We start from the raw sequence: 19633 nt of genomic DNA on the forward strand, positions 1-19633 counted from the left end.
AGGGGAGGGGAGAAGAATCTGATCTTCTAAAACTGTTTCATGTTTTTGGAAAGTTTACCTCAAGAATGGGATGCACAAACCAGGGGTTTGTGTCTATAATTGTAGGTGCTAAGGAGGCTGAGATCTGAAGATGGTGATCTGAACACAGCCTGGTCAGACAAATTGGACTCTTACCTCTAAATAGTAACAAGAAATGGCGTACTGAAAATGTACAGAGATACTGATATAAGTATTTTTATAATAACAGAGAAACCAGCCAGGTGCTGGTGCTTCACACCTATAATCCTAGCTACTCAGGAGGCTGAGATCTGAGGACTGCAGTTTGAAGCTAGCCCAGGCAGGAAAGTCTATGAGACTCTTTATCTCCAATAAACTACTCAGAAAAAGCCAGAAGAGGCAATGTGGCTCAAGTGGAAGAGTGCTAGCTTTGAGAACAAAGAGGCTCAAGGATGCCCAGGCCTTGAGTTTCAAGCCCCAAGACTAGCAAAGAAAGAAGAAAGAAAGAGAGAGAGAGAGAGAAAGAAAGAAAGAAAAAAAGAAAGAGAGAAAGAGAAAGAAAGAGAAAGAGAAAGAAAGAAACTAAAAAGGAGCTAAATCTCCAATAAAAATGTTCAAGCAGTACAGTAATAAAAACAGGAACAGAGTTATTAATGAGATGCAAACAAATGGACATTTTTACATGGCTGGTAAGAATGTAAACTCCTATTTTTGTGGGAAATTTCTAACTTTAATATTTCAAAAGAACACCACCAATGAACAAAAATATAGAATGTGTTATCTATCTATCTATATTTTTTTTTGGGTCCGGTTGTGGGGCCTGAACTCTGGGCCTGGGCACTGTCCCTTAGCTCTTCAGCTCAAGGCTAGCGCTCTACCACTTGAGCCACAGCACCACTTCAGGCTTTTTTTTTTCTTTTTGCTTATGTGGTGCTGAGGAATAGAACCCAGGGCCTCAGGCATGCAAGGCAAGCACTCTACCACTGAGACATCTTCCCAGCCCCCTCAGAATTTTGATAAGCCTTTACTTTGAGGCAGGAGTTTGACCTAAAGTGACAGATGAAGTGTCAGAACAAAACAAAACAATCAGATCACTAAGCACAGAAATTATACTTTCAGTCTCACCTTAGAAAAGTTGCTTATTTAAAACTCAATACTCCTCCACATTTGTCCCAAATCATGTGAGAAAAGGACTATGTAAGCAAAGAAACCAATATAGTTAAGAAATAAATGCATCTGGAAGTGGCGCTGTGGCTCAAGTGGTAGAGCCCTAGCCTTGAACTGAAGAGCTGAGGGACAGTGCTCAGGCCCAGAGTTCAAGCCCCGCGACCGACAAAAAAAAAAGTCTCTCACAGTCGGCTGAGACCCTGAGTTCGATTCCCCAGCACCACATAAGCAAAATGAAAAAAGCCAGAAGTGGCGCTGTAGCTCAAGTGGTAGAGCGCTAGCCTTGAGCTGAAGGACAGCGCTCAGGCCCAGAGTTCAGGCCCCAGGACCAGACCCCCCCAAAAAAACAACAACAACAAAAAGAAATAAATGCATCCAGAAGTCAAATACAGGATTAAAACAAAAACAAAAAAAAGTCAGGTAATGGGGTGGCTAACAATGTGTTTAATTCTATCTACTCTAGAGAATCATCATTTTTGAGGCCAAGTCAGGTAGGAAAATTCCATCTCCAAAATAACCAACCAACCAACCAACAAACGAACAAAAAAAAAAAAAAACAGGCTGAAAGTATACCTCAAATGGTAGGGTACCAGTTGGGCAAGTAGAAAATTGGGAAAGAGAGATCAAGAAAAGAGGAAGTCTTTGGGATAAATAAAGTGTCATAAAATTGTGACATGGACAAGGCCCTGAATTCAACCCACAATATTACAGAAAAAAAATCATTGTATTTTTCTTGGTACATTTTTAGTATTTTCTATATTTTTCTTCCTGTTTTAAGTAACTAACATTGTAGAATCAGAGCTGTAATCCTAGATACTAAGGAGGCTGAGCTCTATGGACAGCGGTTCAAAGCCAGCCTGAGCAGAAAGTCCCTGAAACTCATCTCCAGTAAACCATGAGAAAACCGTAAGTGGCCCTGTGGCTCAAGTGGTAGAGCACTCACCTTGAGCTGAAGAACTCAGGGACAGCACCCAGGCCCCCATGACCAACCAAAAAAATAAAGAAAGAAAAAGAAAGAATACAGAAAGAAAGAATACAGGCAAGAATATAAAACTTTCACTTTTTAACATATAAATTCAATAAAATGTGATTTGGGTAGGTTCTTATTTTGACTTAAGTTACACGAAACCTAACACTGTCATTTATAATTGACTCCTTTCCTCTTTCCCCTGTACTGGGGTTTAAACTCAGGGTTTTGATTGCTAGGCAGGCATTCCTAGATGTAGGCTATGCCACTAGTCCTTTTTTGCACTGGTTGTTTTTTAGCTAGGGCTTTGCTTCCAATCAGGTGTGCACTTAAGACTACAATCCATCTATTTTAGGCTTCCCAGCAAAACTGGGATAACAGGCATGCACCAACCACAACAGTTAGCTTCTTCCGCTGGGATGGAGTTCATCAGACTTTTCTACTCAGTTTGGCCCAGAACCACACTCCTCCCCTGGATCTTCAGCCACCCACTAATCTAGGATGGCATGCACAAGCCACTGTATCAACCCATTGATGGGAAAGGATCTCATCTGTATACCTGGTCTGGACTCAAACCACAATCCTCCTAATCTGCCTCCCAAATTGCACAATTACAATTGCAGTATACTCCAATTAATTTTCTAAAGCTTCAAAGATATTTATTTTTTGTACAACTTTTTTTGGGGGTACTGATCCTGGAGCTTGAACTCAAGAGCCTGGACACTGTCTCTGAACTTTTTTTTTCAAGATTAGAACACTACAATTTGAGCTACAGCTTTACTTCTGACTTTGGTTACTTGGAGATAAGAATCTCCTCAGACTTCCCAGACCAGGTTGGCTTCCAACTGTGATCCTTAGATCTTAGCTTCCTGAGTAGCTAGGATTACAAGCATAAGCCTCAACTTGTGCAATTTTTTAGTTTGTTTTGTTGACTGTGGGGCTTGAATTCTGGGCCTGGGCTTTGTCCTTGAGCTCTTCAGCTCAAGGTGAGTGTTCTACCACTTGATCCACAGCGCCACTTGTGCAATTTTTTAAGTTTGGAAAATAAAGAATATTCACTATCAGTGGTTTTTAAAAATGGATACATACTGAAACTAAAATGCCTCATTATATAAAAGCCATTTCCTTTTAAGTTTTCTGCCCAACACTTCATAAGGCTTGGGGAAAAAAAAACCCAATAGGGATGACCCTACAAGAGGCAAGTAAGTGAAAACAGTTGGCAATCTAAATTCTTCTTATCTGCTCAATTTATTTTTATTTCCTCTCTCCCTCAATGCTAAGATGCAAACTACAGTGTAAAGAGTCATAATCCAAACGGAATCACCTCCCCAGATTTAGCATCTGCCAGGTTCTTTTCTAGTTCAAATAATGGCCAGAAGCTCATATGTGCAAATCACCAGGCATGTGAAACTCAAGATGAAAATAAGATGGTAACTACTACTGCTGTGTCATTAATGCTCATGATGTCCACTTTAAATGATGAGAATAAATTTAGAGCTAAAATGGACACAAACTAGAAATGCAATATCTTTAGATAGTTCTACAAATAATTCTAATTACTCAGGTTTTGATCAAAAAATATTTTTTCTATATGTTATCATCCGGTATTCAACACTAAAACTACTACAATTTCTTTTAAAAGTTTACCTTCAGCAGGGAGCCAGTGGCTCACACCTATAATCCTAGCTACTCAGGAGGCTAAGATCTGAGGATCATGGTTCAAAGCTACCCGGGGAAGGAAAGTCCATGACATTATTATCTCCAATTAACCAACAGAAAACTGAAGTGGTGCTATGGCTCAGGGACAACACCCACACCCAGAGTTCAAGTCCGATGACCCCCCCCAAAAAAAAATTACCTTTAAGCTGGGTGTTGGTGACTCATGCCTACAAACCTAGCAACTCAGGAGGCTGAGATCTGAAGATCACAGTTTGAAGCCATTCCAGACAGAAAAGTCCCTAATACTCAGCTTCAATAAAGTAACAACCACAAAAGAAAAAGCCGAAGTGGAGCTGTGGCTCAGGTAGTAGATTGCTAGCATGAAGTGCAAGAAGCCAAGCACCATTGGCTCAAGCCTGTAATCCTAGCTACTCCAGAGGCTGAGATCTGAGGACCTCAGTTCAAAGCCAGCCCGGGCAGGAAAGTCTGTGAGACTCTTATCTCCAATAAACCACTAGAAAACCGGAAGTGGCGCTGTGGCTCAAGCTGTAGAGCGCTTGCCTTGAGCTGAACAGTGCAGGGACAGCACCCAAGGCCCGCAGACCAACAAAAATAAATAAATAAATATTAAAAATAAAAAGCTCAAGAGACAGTGCCCAGAAACCTTCCCAGTCATAATGTTACATTCATAGTTTTAAATTTATACCAAATATATTAGGGGAAAAAAAGTCTGTTACTAAGTTAAACAACACATTGGTACTGTCTGTAATAATTACCTAATGTACATTAGACAAATTATCACGTAACACTCTCCTTTCAAGACGAAATGACACAAAGACTTCTGTTGGAATCTTTTTGATGACTTGCAGTTGGTAACAACAATCCTACAGGAAGTCTATCATTAAAGTAGTTATTTCACTCACTCTCTTACCACACTACTTCCTCATGAGGAACCTGTTCACTGGCTGTGGACAGCTGCTGAAGCAGCAAACTAGAAAAGGTCTTTCTGCTTAAGTGTCCTGACTAAACATGTCATATCACTTTCCAAAGCAGGCCACTAGCCTATGGGACACTACTTTTAACAGTTGGCCAAATAAATTAATGCACTAGATTAAGCAAAAGTTACTGTATACCTCCCGAGAGCTTTCTGTATACTAACACACACCTTGTATCTCCCTGAATATTAAACCAGAGAATAATTTCCTTTACTATAGCACTCTTCTTCTACTAACCAATCTTTACCTGAAGAATCTTATTGCCAATTGATTAGCATATCTGAATCTTGAAAGTGGGTCATTCAAGAAATACATATCCAATCAATCCATTTTGTGACTAGATGTAGAGCACATTTAATAGAATTATATGGACTGCTTTGTTCATGGTTCTGTAACATTGGTACAACGCTGGTAGTCACTCCCTACCAAGGAAATCCCATCAATTAGCCATTGGAAAGGAATTTTACTTTTAAAAGCCAGTTTATGTAAATAGCTGATCTCTGAGAATAGTCAAGTCATGACATCAAATACTTTATCTGTTATCTGCTGTGGTAACAGACAGAAAGCTGTTCTAGTGAGGGAATGAATTCCAAGAATTTAATGTACTCACTCCAATGCACTAACAGATTACATAGCTAGTAAGTGGGCACACTCACATGGAAATACATATGTTTTTACTTCACTTTAAAAAAAAAAAAAAGGAGGGCTAGGAATGTGGTTTTGTGCCAGAGTGCTTGCCTAGCATGTATTAAGCCCTGCATTCGATTCCTCAGTACCACATACACAAAAAAAGCTGGAAATGGGGCTGTGGCTCAAGTGGTAGAGTGCTAGCTTTGAGCAAAAGAAGCTCAGGAACAGTACCCTGGCCCTGAGTTCAAGCCCCAGGACTGGCAAAAAAAAAAAAAAAGAAGCCGGATACCGGTGGCTCACACCTATAATCCTAGCTACTCAGGAGGCTGAGATCTGAGGATCATGGTTCAAAAGCCAGCCTGGGCAGGAAAGTCTATGGGACTCATCTCCAATAAACCACCAGAAAACCGGAAGTGGCACTGTGGCTCAAGTGGTACAGTGCGCTAGCCTTGAGCAAAAAAGCTCAAGGACAGCACCCAGGCCCAGAGTTCAAGCACCAAGACCAACAACAACAACAACAACAAAAAAAAAACAAACAGGAAGGGACTAGGTGGTAAACACTCTACCTGGGTTGAATTCCTCAGTACCATATAAATAGAAAAGGCTGGAAGTAGCATTGTGACTCAAGTGGTAGAGTGCTAGCCTTGAGCAAAAAGCTCAGGAACAGGACCCAGGTCCTGAGTTTAAGCCCCAGGACTTGCCAAAAAAAAAAAAAAGAAAAGAAAAAAGGTGGGGAGGAGGAGAAGGTGCAAGAGCTGGTACAAGCAGTTCCAATTGTCAAGAAACCTTGGCAGGATAAAAAGACAACAGGGTCTGCTTCTTCCTCTACCCCCACAGAACCTGTTAAACTCAGGAGTCTTCCCCTTGGCTCAGCTAGCACTCTAGAACTTAAACCATACCTCCAGACCTGCTTTTTACTATTTTGGAGATGGGGTCTGACTTTTCTCCCTAGTTAGCTTCAAACTATGATCCTGTGGATCTCATCCTCAGCAGATAAAGATTACAGGCCTGAGCCACTAACATATAGCTTATAGTCCTTTTTTAACCTGGTCCATTTCCTTTTCATGTCAATATACGAATCAAGAAAATTCATTACCTGGGACTGGGAAGGTGGCTCAGTGGTAGAGCACTTGCCTTACATGCCTGAGGCCCTGGGTTCGATTCCTCAGCACCACATAAGCAAAAAGAAAAAAGCCGGAAGTGGCGCTGTGGCTCAAGTGGTAGAACGCTAGCCTTGAGCTGAAGAGCTGAGGGACAGTGCCCAGGCCCAGAGTGCAGGCCCCACGACCGAACCCTCCCCCCCAAAAAAAAGAAAGAAAATTCATCACCTATATATACTCTCAGACTTAAGACTTTAGAGGAGTAGTTCTTGTTTAATGTACCAAATAGAACAAAGTTCTACAAGCTAAAAGATGTATACATTCACAATCACCTTATGATACACATTTAATATAATATAGGAAAGTGCCTATTGCTCAGTGATTGAGCTACTACTATCCAGCAAGTACCAGGTCCTGAGTTCAAACCCTAGGACCACCAGAAAACCCAAGCTCACACAAACCCCACAGATATTTTTTTTTTTTTGGTCGGCCATGGGGCTTGAACTCTGGGCCTGGGCGCTATCTCTCAGCTCTTCAGTTCAAGGCTAGCACTCTACCACTTGAGCCATAGCACCACTTCCGGCTTTTTTCTTTTTGCTTATGTGGTGCTGGGGAATCGAACCAAGGGCCTCAGTCCTGCAAGGCAAGTGCTCTACCACTGAGCCACCTTCCCAGCCCCCCACAGATATTTAATATTACTTTTCAATATTTCTGTTAGGGCTTAATAATACTTAACCAACAAAAGTAATTATACTACTAAGTATGCTAAACAGAGCTAGCCATTTTGATTCATTATTAAGTTAGGCTGATTCATTATTAACTAAATTAGAATACTAGTAGACACTATGTAAAATTTTCCATTAACAAGAAAATGTTCTATTCTCATCAAAATGTACATCTGTAAAACTATTATCTTGTAAGAGGACTCAAAAGGGATAATTATGATCAAAAATTTATTGAGCCAGGCATGGTGGTACAAGTCTGTAATCTCACCACTGAGGAGGCTGAAGCATGAAAATCAATAATTTGAGGCCAGCTTTAAACCATTCATGGGAAGGGAAGAGAAGGGGTTGGCAAACAAAAAACTTTCATGATTAAATAGTAAATGCTTATTAATTTTTTAAAAGCTAAATGCTTTTTCAAAATATTTTATTTCTTTTTGGATTTTTTTCAATTAAAAAAAAAAGCTGAGTGTCAGTGCTAATCCTATTCTTGAAGCTGTGATCTGATCTGTGATCAGGCAGGAAAGCCCTTGAGACTCTTAACCCCAGCTCACTACTAAAAGCCAAAAATGACACTGTGGCTCGAAGTAGTAGTGGGTAGAGTACTAGCCTTGAGAACAAAAGCTTGGAACAGTCCATGACCTGAGTTCAAACCCTAGGACCAGCGCAACACACACACACACAATCCCTTGAGTTCAAGCCCTAGGACCAACACACACACACACACACACACAACACGCACACACGCACGCATGCACGCACGCGCACACACAATCCCTTATGTCTCTCCATACAACTAAATACAGAGTGGGGCTGTGGGTCAAAGAAATAGAGTGCTAACACTGAGTGAAAGAGTTGGGGCTAGGCCCTGCATTCAAACCCCATAACTGACCCCCACAAAGGAAAATATTTGCTGGGCCCTGAGGCTAAGTTCTAAGATCTCAGTTTGAAGCCAGGCTCAGCAGAAAAGTCCCTTTAAGACTCTTATCTCCAATTAATTACTCAAAAATGGGAAGTAGAGCTGTGGCTCAAAGTGATAGTTCCCTAGTCTTGAGCAAAAGAGGGACAGCACACAAGCCCAAGTTTATGCCCTATAACCATCCCCCCACCCCCACCCCCACAAAACCCTACCAAAACCTAAATACAGAGTCTATTCTGTTATTGTTACACACAGATACAGTAATGAATCTCTAACTGGCTCAGATAAAAAAACAAAACTAGAAAGCACCAATCTGAACAACAAAGATTTTCTTTCAAGAAAAAGGTCATTTGAGAAACTTACTTGCTAACTTGGCCTGTAATCCAGAAGGTCCAGGTTTTGATGTCTCTGACTTAGAAGACCCTGGAAGAGACAGTTTTGTTTTAGGAAGGCTAACTTTAGGGCTGAAACGAGCAGCCCAATCAAATTTTGAAGAGCCACCAGTTTTACTCTGTTCCTTTTCCCTGCTACTTCTTCTGGGACTAGGACTGGATGCTGAACGGGAACGTCTGGCCTTGCTCTGGTCTTTTCCTTGCTTCACCCTGGCACCTGGAGGTATGGTGGAAGAGGCTGAGGCTACAGCAGAAGATGATGAGGAAGTTGAGGCAGCAGAGGAAGAATCAGTGATGGTGCTACACCCAGCTTTGGCTGAGGTGGCAGATTTTGAAGCCAGCTTGGTAGGTTTTGCAGATCTCTCTTCGGCACCAGTTGATTCGAACCCAGAGCCACTCTTTAGACAAGAACTCTCTGTCCTCTTTCTTTTCTGACTCCGTGAACTACCAGCGGCCCCACTCTTTCTGGTGTGAGCCTTGCTTGTTGATGGTGATTGTGCAGATTTCAGTTGTTGTTCCTGGTCTAAATGTCTCTTCTTTGACTTACTATGTGGCTTATTTGTTTCTGAGGGAGACTCAATATGCTGAAGTGCTTTGGGTTTTTTCGCAGAGCTAGGAGAATTGGTCCTGTTGTAGTCTGGACTAGCACTGCGTTTCACTCCTCGAGAATTGTCTTTCTTAGGCACCTGCCCCGTTTTTTGCCTTCCTGAAGTATTGGCTCTGTCTGGATCCTCTGGTTGTGGAACTATGACAGCAGATGATGAACTGCAGCTTCTAAGAGGTTAGATAAGAAAAGAGTTAGCAGCAGCCTGTCATTGAGTTAATGTCACGTAATACTCATTTCTTAAATGCCTGGGAATAGGTACTTTAAAAAAGGGAAGGAGAGGGGCATATTTCCAGTAAGTCTATTATTTAAAAAACTGGGGTGTGGTTCATGTGGCAAGAGAGTGCCTAGTATGAGGCTGGGTTCAAACCTGACCACCACCCAAAACACAAACAAACAAACAAAAAAACCCACGAAACCAAACAGAAATTCTAAATGGATTAAATTTCAAAGGAAAAGTGTTTTGAGCAGTAAATATTTGATTGGAATCCAAGGGTACTCTGTTGCCCCAAAATTACTAACACTAACACTTATAATCATAAATTTTAATAATTAAAATTACAAGGAATTATTAGTGGTTCAGACCAGTGGAAACTATAGAGCCAGGTGCTGGTAGCTCACACCTGTAATCCTAGCCTGCTTAGGAGGCTGAGATCTGAGGACTGTGGTTCAAAGCCAACCTGGGGAGGAAAGTCCGTGACACTGAGTCTTTGATTCTTATCTCCAATTAACCACCAGAAAACCGGAAGCGGAGCTGGTCAAAGTGATAGAGGAGCTGGTCAAAGTGATAGAGCGCTAGCCTTGAGCAATGGAGCTCAAGCCAAAGTTCCAACCCTACAACCAACCAACCAACCAACAACAACAACAACAACAATCCTAGAATATTGCTGCTCTATTCACAAAGACAATTGCTTTGCCAAAGCTAGGAAATAAACATTAACAAATACACTTCCCAAAAGATCATCTTAGAATCTATCTTGTAAACACTATGAAATCTTCACAGTAATATTCCTTTTTAAAAACACATACCAATCGGAACTTAAGAACCATTGCTCTGAACCATGGCTCTGAAAATAAAAACTAAAGGACAGCATTTTTAGATGCCTGTAATAGTTTTTAAGTATAGAGAACCTCAAGTAAACATACATTGTCTAGGACATGTTGCACTGATTATCACTGAAAAAAATGATAAAAGTATTAATCATAAAAAGTACACTTCGGAAAATGAAAATGTAGCACTAAGATAACCTTGAAAGCTTTAATATTAAGCAATGATTGGATGTAACTAAGTCTGCCTTGAAAATGTATAAGCAATGTGAAAATTTACCTTTTAGAAAGGTGTCCCCTTGACAGTTCAGAAGTAGTATTAGACTGCACTTTGGGTGCCTTAGAATTAGATTTTCTACTCTCAGGAGGGCTATATCCCTTATGTTTTGCCTGCCCTAAATGTGACCTGTCAGCAGAAAATCAAAACAGAAATCTATCAGGACACTGAGATGCAAATAAAATACTGAAAATGAAATAATTTTACATTTTAAAAAGTGCTCTCAATTTGTCATTACTAGCCTACTCTTCCTCTAAGTACTCATAAAATTATTATTCTATCAAACAATCTACAAAATATATCAGCTCTAAAAAACAGCAATTCCCTCTATAGACAATGGTAAAGATTTCTTAACAGTTGTCCTAATTGCATGAAATTATGTTTACTTAAGGAATAATGAATTTCCCAAACATTAAAATACCATACATCTTTATAAAAAATAATCTATAGATACTTTTAAATAGACAGTGTGCTACTGCACAGTGGGATAACTAGATTATAGTTTATTGTATATTCTAAAATCCTACCAATTTTGAGTTTCCCATAAGGAAATCTGGTGTGTTAACCAGATTTAAACATTACACAATGTGTACATATATCAAAACATCAAATACTCCACATATTTGTGCAATTTTTATTTATCATTTAAACTTACAATTACAGTATTTTAAATAGGCAGTGAGATTGTAATTGCAATTAAGCTTATAGAAAAGGTAATTCATGATTCACATCACAATAGTTTCCAATTTGTACATTAAAATCCAGGTCAATACATAAAATGCAAAAGGCAGATGAACCAATTATCAAAATGATTTTACACAGAACATCAGAAGTACTAATAAACCTTTATGAAAAATAGCTAATTCGCTTAGAATTAAAAATGCTAATTAACAGAACAAATCCAACATACTTACAAAATTATTGCAAAAAGTCCCAAACACATTTGAAAGATTCCCCTCATTCACTACATTATATTTACAATAAATAAAAGTTTTATGCCACCATTTACTGGATGCTAGTTTGAAAGGTATGAAGAAATTGTGAAAACACAATTTCTTCATACCTTGAGGCTAAAATCAAAGAAATTGTGAAAACACAATTTTAGCCTCAAGCAATGGCTATATGCTATACATAGAAGCATGTTTTAATATATATAAAGGCTGGTATTATGATATAATAACAAAAGGAAACAGGATAGTTCACAACAGAAATTCATCTTCAGAATATGAGAATATAGTACTAAACTTAATTCCAAAGACATTTACTTTTAAAAAAGTTCTTAACTAGGGGAATCATTCAGTTGAAATATTTTATGCACTTAGCATACACCACAAGAGGTCTCATGGTTTATACAGCATCATTAAAAAAAAATACTTTGTGACTGGAACTTGAATTTAAGACCTTGTGCTCTAGCTTAGCTTTTTTGCTCATGACTGGAACTTTAACACATGAGCCACACCCCTGCTTGTTTTTTTGCTAATTGGAAGTTTTTGTAGAAGTTCCTTGAGGTAGCTTTGAACAATAATTCTCATACCTAATCCTCCTGGATAGCTGGGATAACAGGTGTGAACCACTGGGTGAGCCTCAGCATCAAGCCTAACCTCTGTTAAGTTATAGTATTGCTTTCATTTAAGAGCACATTGAGAAGTATGTATAAATTATGTCATTCATGTCTTTTTCTGTTCTTATTTTCAGTTTTAAAAAATTATGTTGAAGAGTTATCTATCCCAAAGTTAGACAACTAGGTGAACAACAATATTTAAAACAACTACTCAGCTGGGGGGGGGGTAGTGTAGCTCATATGACTATTCTGAAGGCTAAACAAGGAGGATCACAGTTTAATCAATAAAAGGCTAGGATGAAGGCATAAAGTAGTAGAGTACCACAGTTAAAATAAGAGTTCTACCCATAAAGTGGTGGTCCACTCAATGGGAGCAATCATTGGCAAGTGAGGGGCCCTAAGTTCAAAACCTAGTGCTGTCAAAGTAAGTTTAGGGGGCAAGTCTTTTTAAAATAATGTTCCTATTCCTAATAAATTATAAAAAAAAATTATCATCAGAAATTGATCGGTCTAATGGTCCTACAACGATGACTACAATTATCTAGGAACTGAACAGTAATTTATATTTACTTAAACCTACTCATACATTTATCATTACCTTACTAACACCTTCAATGAAGTAAAAGAATTTAGCAGGCTGGGGCAGTGGTGGCTCACGCCTATAATCCTAGCTACTCAAGAGGCTGAGACCTGCTCAAAACCAGCATAGGCAGGAAAGTCTTTGAGACTCTTAGGAAGTCATACTGTGGCTCAAATAGTAGAGTGCTAGCCTTAAGCACAAAGAGGCTTGGGGATAGCATCTAAACCCAAGAGTTCTAGCCCTAGGACTGGCCCATAGGAGGGGGGGGAAATTTAGTAGAAAAGCTTTCCTACCAGGTCACAAAAAAATTAACAGTATTTTAACCATCTCAGAAAATAAGAGCTCACAAAACTGACTTAAATCCAACAATGCTCATATTGACACAAGCTAAAATTATTTAAAGTATAAGATCATTGAGATTGACGAATAGTTTTAAACTGTATTTATTCTTGTATAGATCCTGCTACCTGTTTAGAAGTCGGTCACAATGTTTAGCTATGTAAGCAATACTACATCACAAAAGCAAATATGTGACTATATGTGCACAGCCATTTTATATTCAAAAACAGGTTCAGCCCATGGGCTATAGTTTTCCAACTCCAACTTATATCAAGGAATAGATAACCAGATGGTACTACGAAGTGACAACATAGGGATCTCTCAAAATACCGTTCTATTTTATTATATCCATTTACAAATTATTTATGCTCAGAATACTGCCAAACAAACGTCCATAAAATAGAAAACACAATGGTATACTGATAGAGGAAAAGTCCAAAGGTGTAATTCCTCTGCACAATTAATGTACTGTTTATCAAAATGAATACCAGGAAGTAAAAACATATTTGGAGAGAACAAAGAGGAGCCCAGGAATGAAGGAAAGGTGTGAAATGCAGTCATTATATTCAATGTAAATTATTTAAAAGTTGAACTACATAACTTGAGGGTAAGGATGGAAAGGATACCACCAGTCAAGAAGCGTTACCCACAAGCTGACATGGAATTGCAATCTCTTTGTAGAACTACATAACTGTAACAACAATAATAAAATGGCCTACAGCACAAAATAACCAATTAGTATCACAGTGTTCAGACTAAGGGAGGAACCTAGGATGCCCCCAGGTAGGTTATTTTGACAACTCCCTCACTTACTGAGAATTAGTAAAATTTGTATCTACTTTAAAAGAAACTTGTGAATCTCACGGTAAAATTCCTAACTGTTCAGCACTAGAAAGAGTGTAGCACAAATGAAGACAGAAAAATAGAAGCTTCTACAACATAGGTTCCTAAAAACAACCACCATCAAAAATAAAACTAAATATCATTTTAAAAAACAGAAGCAAATTCAGGAGGTGGAGATCTGAGGATCACAGTTCAAAGACAGGCAACAGGCAAGGCAGGAAAGTCCGTAGGGACTCATCTCCAATTAACCACCAGAAAACCGTAAGTGGCGCTGTGGCTCAAGTGGTAGAGCACTAGCCTTGAGCTAAAGAGCTCAGGAACAGTGCCCAGGCCCAGAGTTCAAGCCCTACAACCCCCTCCCCCACACGCATACCCAGCTCGGGGACAGCGCTCAGGCCCTGAGTTCAAGTCCAGCCAGGAAAGATACTGACACACTGGCACACACACACTCATTCTCTCTCTCTCTCTCTCTCTCTCTCTCACACACACGACTAAACTTGTTTTACATAGAAAGTTCTAAAAAAATGTTTTAATATAAAATTTATCTCCAGCTAGGGTACTCTTTGGTTAAAAATAATCTAAGAAACACCTACATAATATGCTCAAGAACTTGGATCTGACCCCAAGCATTATAATAAATAAGATTAAAACCTCAACTAATACAGCAATTATTAGTCAATCTTTTTTGTTTTGTTTTGTCAGTCATGGGCCTGAACTCTGGGCCTGGGCCCTGTCCTTCAGCTCTTCAGCTCAAGGCTAGTGCTCTACCACTTGAGCCACAGCGCCACTTCCAGCTTTTTTCTGCTTATGTGGTACTGCTGAGGAATCGAACCCAGGGCCTCATGCATGCAAGGCAAGCACTGTACCACTAAGCCACCTTCCCAGACCCTAGTCAATCTTTTTTTGGTGTCCGGTCGTGGGGTCTGAACTCTGGGCCTAGGCGCTGTCCCTCAACTCTTCAGCTCAAGGCTAGCGCTCTACCACTTGAGCCACAGTGCCACTTCCAGCTTTTTTTTTCTGCTTATGTGGTGCTGAGGAATCGAACCCAGGGCCTCATGCATGCAAGGCAAACACTCTACCACTGAGCCACCTTCCCAGCCCCTAGTCAATCTTTTTAAGACTTATTTTTGTACTTCTTGTAAAAATTTAAAGACATTTTCAGACAAGCTTCAAAGAAATTAAACAATACAATTCTCAGGTATGTTTTTTTTTTTGGTCCGGTCATGGGCCTGAACTCTGGGCCTGGACGCTGTCCCTCAGCTCTTCAGCTCAAGGCTAGCGTTCTACCACTTGAGCCACAGCGCCACTTCCGGTTTTTTTCTTTTTGCTTATGTAGTGCTGAGGAATCGAACCCAGGGCCTCAGGCATGCAAGGCAAGCACTCTACCACTGAGCCACCTTCCCAGCCCTGTTTTTTTTTTATTTTTTTTAACAGAAACAGGAGCAAACAGCTTTGAGATTCTTGTTTTTGATAGTAGAAATATTCTGAGTCCCTTGACTAGGTATGACTTGCACTAAATGATTTGTTTAAATCATTTCTGTAAGATTTGCAGGATTTTAAACTACTTCTACATAATACATATATCATTTCTGTAGTTACTAAGGATATGGTTCCAATAAAGCAGGCTATCACCAACTCTGGGTTATGTGATTTCAGTATTATCAAGAACTAGTACCTCTTGTTGACTTTTATGGATGTAATCTTGACTTTACTCTTAGATAGCTACCAAACTGAAATCAAGTTATCTCTAGAAGAGATGGGTATCAGTATAAAAGCACTTGCTTAGCATGTGAAAAACCCTGTGTTTGACTTCCCCCACCAAAACAGAAAGTTGAAGCCAGACTCAAGTGGCAGAATGCCAGCCTACCAAAATCAGGAGCTCAAACCCTAATCCCCTCAAAAACAACAACAAAAAAAAACAATCCCCAAGACTTAAAACATTGTATAAAGGAATACATTCTTTCATGTCAAGAAAAATTTATATAAGTACTAATAACAAGTAGCTGTTCAATTCCTTATGTTATAGGCTTAAAAATGCTTAACACTGTGCTAAGTGTAATTAATTGTACATATACAATGTGATTCCATCACTCAGGAAAGTGAGGTAGAAAGATCTCAAGTACAAGGACAGTCTGGATCACACAGAGATTGTCCTATGTAAAGCCCACATGCACATGCACACATAGATTGGACTAATGACTTAATTTCATCTCCAGGAATGTCTGAGTGTACAAGCAATATACAACATGTATTTTGTTGTTTTATAAAAGCAATTATAGTTTTATCTTCTAAAAATTAACCTTTTAAAACATTGAAAAATACATGATTTAAATAAGCCATTTATTTTCAGTAATCACCATGAAAAACTCATTTTCAATAACTTCTGGAAATTCACTGCTTCCTATAAAATGTACCATTACTCTTTTCACAATAGAATGAAAAAAATGTTTCATTTTTCTGGCCACATCTCTATGTTTAATTTATGATAATACTAGTCCATAATTTAGAATAAAACAATTTCTCAACAGCAGCACTATCCCAAAGAACACATGCCTAGGAATAGTGGTGTCATTAGGATTTTGTAAGTGTGAACTAAAAGCAGATTTCAGACAATATATAGAACAATCAGTATGTGGTTAAGTGACACAGCACTTGCCTACCAACTGCAAAGCCATGGATTCAATTCTCAGGAAAACAAGACAAAACTGTCCCTTGACCAAAGTATTTAAAATAGGTTTAGAAGTAATATGTGAGCCACCATCTTATGAAAACATGTGGACATGAAACAGTGACAGATGGAAAAATGTACTTGTAATTTCTTAGCTTATGTTTTAGACAGTTTGTATTAAATTTTCCAAAAATGCATGTGAATAAAAGAGTTTGATTTTTTTCAGTTCTCTATCATTCATGCAATATTTTCAAAGTCTACAACAATTCTTACAGCATTTAAGTCTATCGTAGTTGTCACAGTCAGTAAACTCAAATATAGATGCAAATACCCAGAAGCTCTGACAAATCCCACCACTGAAGCCAGGCTTTTACCTCCTTAAGTGATATCTGGTCATCAATATCTATATTTTTTAAATGCTAGTATATGACATTGACATATAGACATGTAGACAATGATTTATACCTTTTCTGATTTCTCTTAAGATGCTAATGGGACACTGTAATGAAAACATTTACATCATACTCAGACTTTGGTTATAATGAATATGCAGAATGTAAACATCTTCATTATATATATTATAAATTACATTACATACACTGGATCAAATATTCAGTTCACTTCTGACTACATGCAATTTATGACAAAGTATAGAAACATAGTAACATAGTCTCTCCTAAAAGAGGTCAAAGTCTTACAAAACTATGTGGTATTCTACAAAAGATCTTTCAGGAGGTCTACTGAAGTTCCCAACAGAATATAGACTTTACAGACACATTGAATCTACACCTGGCCAAGAAGAACTTTTTAAAACTACAAAAAAGAGCATTTGAAATATGATCAGAGAAGTATATAGAGGGAACATTAGAACTTGTATGGCATCTGGAAAATGATATAAATTGCTCCAAACATAGAGAGCCAATTGAAAACAAGGATGAGAGGACAGGCTACAGCCAGATAAGTATAATTTCTATTGTCCTTGTGGAAAGATTATGGTTTTGTCCTTAATAATTAACAGTGAAATATTAACAGTGCCAGAAACATTAAGGAAAAAGCAACAATTTATGTGTCTGAGTATACTAAGTATACTAATGATCTTGAGTATACTAAGCATGGACAGCTAAACTATAACATTTTCGTTATTGTAGAAAGAAAAGGCAGTAAGATTGAACAGCATCACAACCATGAAAAAAGATATTCCTAAAAATGTTGGAAATTGTCGGGGCACTGGTGGCTCACGCCTGTATATCTAGCTGCTCAGGAGGCTGAGATCTGAGGATCACAATTCAAAGGCAGCTGGGGCAGGAAAGCCCATGAGACTCTTTTATCTCCAATAAAGCACCAGAAAACTCCAAGTGGCACTGTGGCTCAAGTGGTAGAGCACTAGCCTTGAGCTGAAGAGCTCAGGGACAGCACACAGACCCCAGAGTTCAAGCCCCACGACCGAACCTTCCCCCCCCCTCCTAAAAAAACCATGTTGGAAACTTACACTCAACTTAATATCATTCTCCATATCTGACAAAGTATTGGGTGATAGAAAAAAAATACTGAGGTAACTGGTGGTGATTAATGTAATACTTAGTAACTCTTAACTACAAGAACTCTTATAAATGCCTGAGTAAAACTTAACCAGAAAACAAACTTTTGCTAATATGCTTGATATTTAAATCTGTATTAAACACATATATAACCTAAAGCTTAAATGCCTTGTTCCAATTTTAAGTATATAAGATATAAAGGATGCTGACCATACATAATTCCTAGAAAGGAAATGTAAAGCTGAGTTGAAATACTGGACTAACTAAACCTGCAAATAAGCATAGGCTTGAGGCTCAGTGGTCAAAGTAAAATGCCTGAATCTACTTACAATTTTCCTACCCATTTTTTCCCCACCTGGTCAGTCATGGGGCCTGAACTCTGGGCCTGGGCACTGTCCCTCAGCTCTTCAGCTCAAGGCTAGCACTCTACCACTTGAGCCACAGCACCACTACAGGCTTTTTCTGCTTATGGGGTGCTGAGAAATTGAACCCAGGGCCTCATGCATGCAAGGCAAGCACTCTACCTACCACTGAGCCACCTTCCCAGCCCCCTACCCACTCTTTATCTGTCCCTAATTATATGGAGATCAAACTACCTTAAGGACTAAGATGTTATAGCAGAAAATTTATGACATTTTCCTTTAAATATTCTAAAAAGGAATCTTCCCAATTTGCTTTCCACATCACAAGAAAACAGCCTTCTATTTGCAACAGAAAGCTTAGGATTCAGTTAACTTGAGAAGCATTTATATATTCTTTTTAAAATCACACTGAACCTTTCTAGAAAGGCATTCTTACTATAGATGGTTACCTGAATAAAAGCAAATCCTCAGTAAAGGATTTGAAATTCTGTAGGTGAGCTCACAACATCTTATAGCTTCCTAATACGTTTAAGGTGTAAATTCTCAATCTCACATCTAATTAAAGCAAGAAATAAAAAAGGCAAAAAAAAAACAAACAAAAACCCTAAACATGTACAATATTGTTGGGTGCCAGTGGCTCACACCAGTAATCCTAGCTATTCAGGAGGCTAAGATCTGAGGATCATGATTCACAATAGCCCAGGCAGGAAAGTCTGAGATTCTTATCTGCAATTAACCACCAAGAAGCTGAAAGTGTAGAGCTCAAATAGAAGAGCACTATCATTAAACAAAAGATCAGAGATGGTACTTAGACCCTGCTGAGTTCAAGCCCTAGAACTGGCGCGCGCACACAGGCACGCACACACACACACACACACACACACACACACACACACTAATTGGGCAAGGTGTGGCAAGATTTTCAATAATCAAAGAAATATTCATTTTAGCCAAACCTTAACTCTGTAAAGTTTTTTTAAGATGGGATTTGAAGAAATGGGCATTGGTCCTCAAAAAATATTAAGTATTAATCTGACCAATCATCAAAAACTTTTATAACCTTAAGAGCCTACAAATCTATTTTCAGACTTAACTTGATAAAATCTGAATCTTGCTCAAGTCTAATAGGTAGGCATGGACTTATTTTTTATAGTAAAAAAATTGTGAGGAGGGCTGGGAAGGTGGCTCAGTGGTAGAGTGCTTGCCTTGTATGCTTGAGGCCCTGGGTTCGATTCCTCAGCACCACATAAGCAAAAAGAAAAAAGC

At 38.9% G+C, this 19633-nt stretch overlaps 1 protein-coding gene across 8 annotated transcripts in view; it reads right to left on the reverse strand.

Annotated features, from left to right (window-relative positions):
• The window catches only part of Trip12 (thyroid hormone receptor interactor 12), a 124866-nt gene that overhangs the window by 82422 nt on the left and 22811 nt on the right, over window positions 1–19633 (reverse strand). For 5 of the 8 annotated variants that reach the window (XM_013027037.1, XM_013026887.1, XM_013026814.1 and 2 more), the window contains 2 exons: window positions 10480–10605; window positions 8520–9322 (listed from right to left, as the gene is read on the reverse strand). In XM_013027037.1, coding sequence (XP_012882491.1) covers window positions 8520–9322; window positions 10480–10605 — 929 coding nt within the window. The remainder of the gene's footprint in view (window positions 1–8519; window positions 9323–10479; window positions 10606–19633) is intronic. The other 3 variants (XM_013027177.1, XM_013027111.1, XM_013026960.1) reach the window with 2 other exon arrangements.

This window comes from Dipodomys ordii, unplaced genomic scaffold (assembly GCF_000151885.1).
Source record: "Dipodomys ordii isolate 6190 unplaced genomic scaffold, Dord_2.0 Scaffold1, whole genome shotgun sequence".
NCBI lineage: Eukaryota > Metazoa > Chordata > Mammalia > Rodentia > Heteromyidae > Dipodomys > Dipodomys ordii.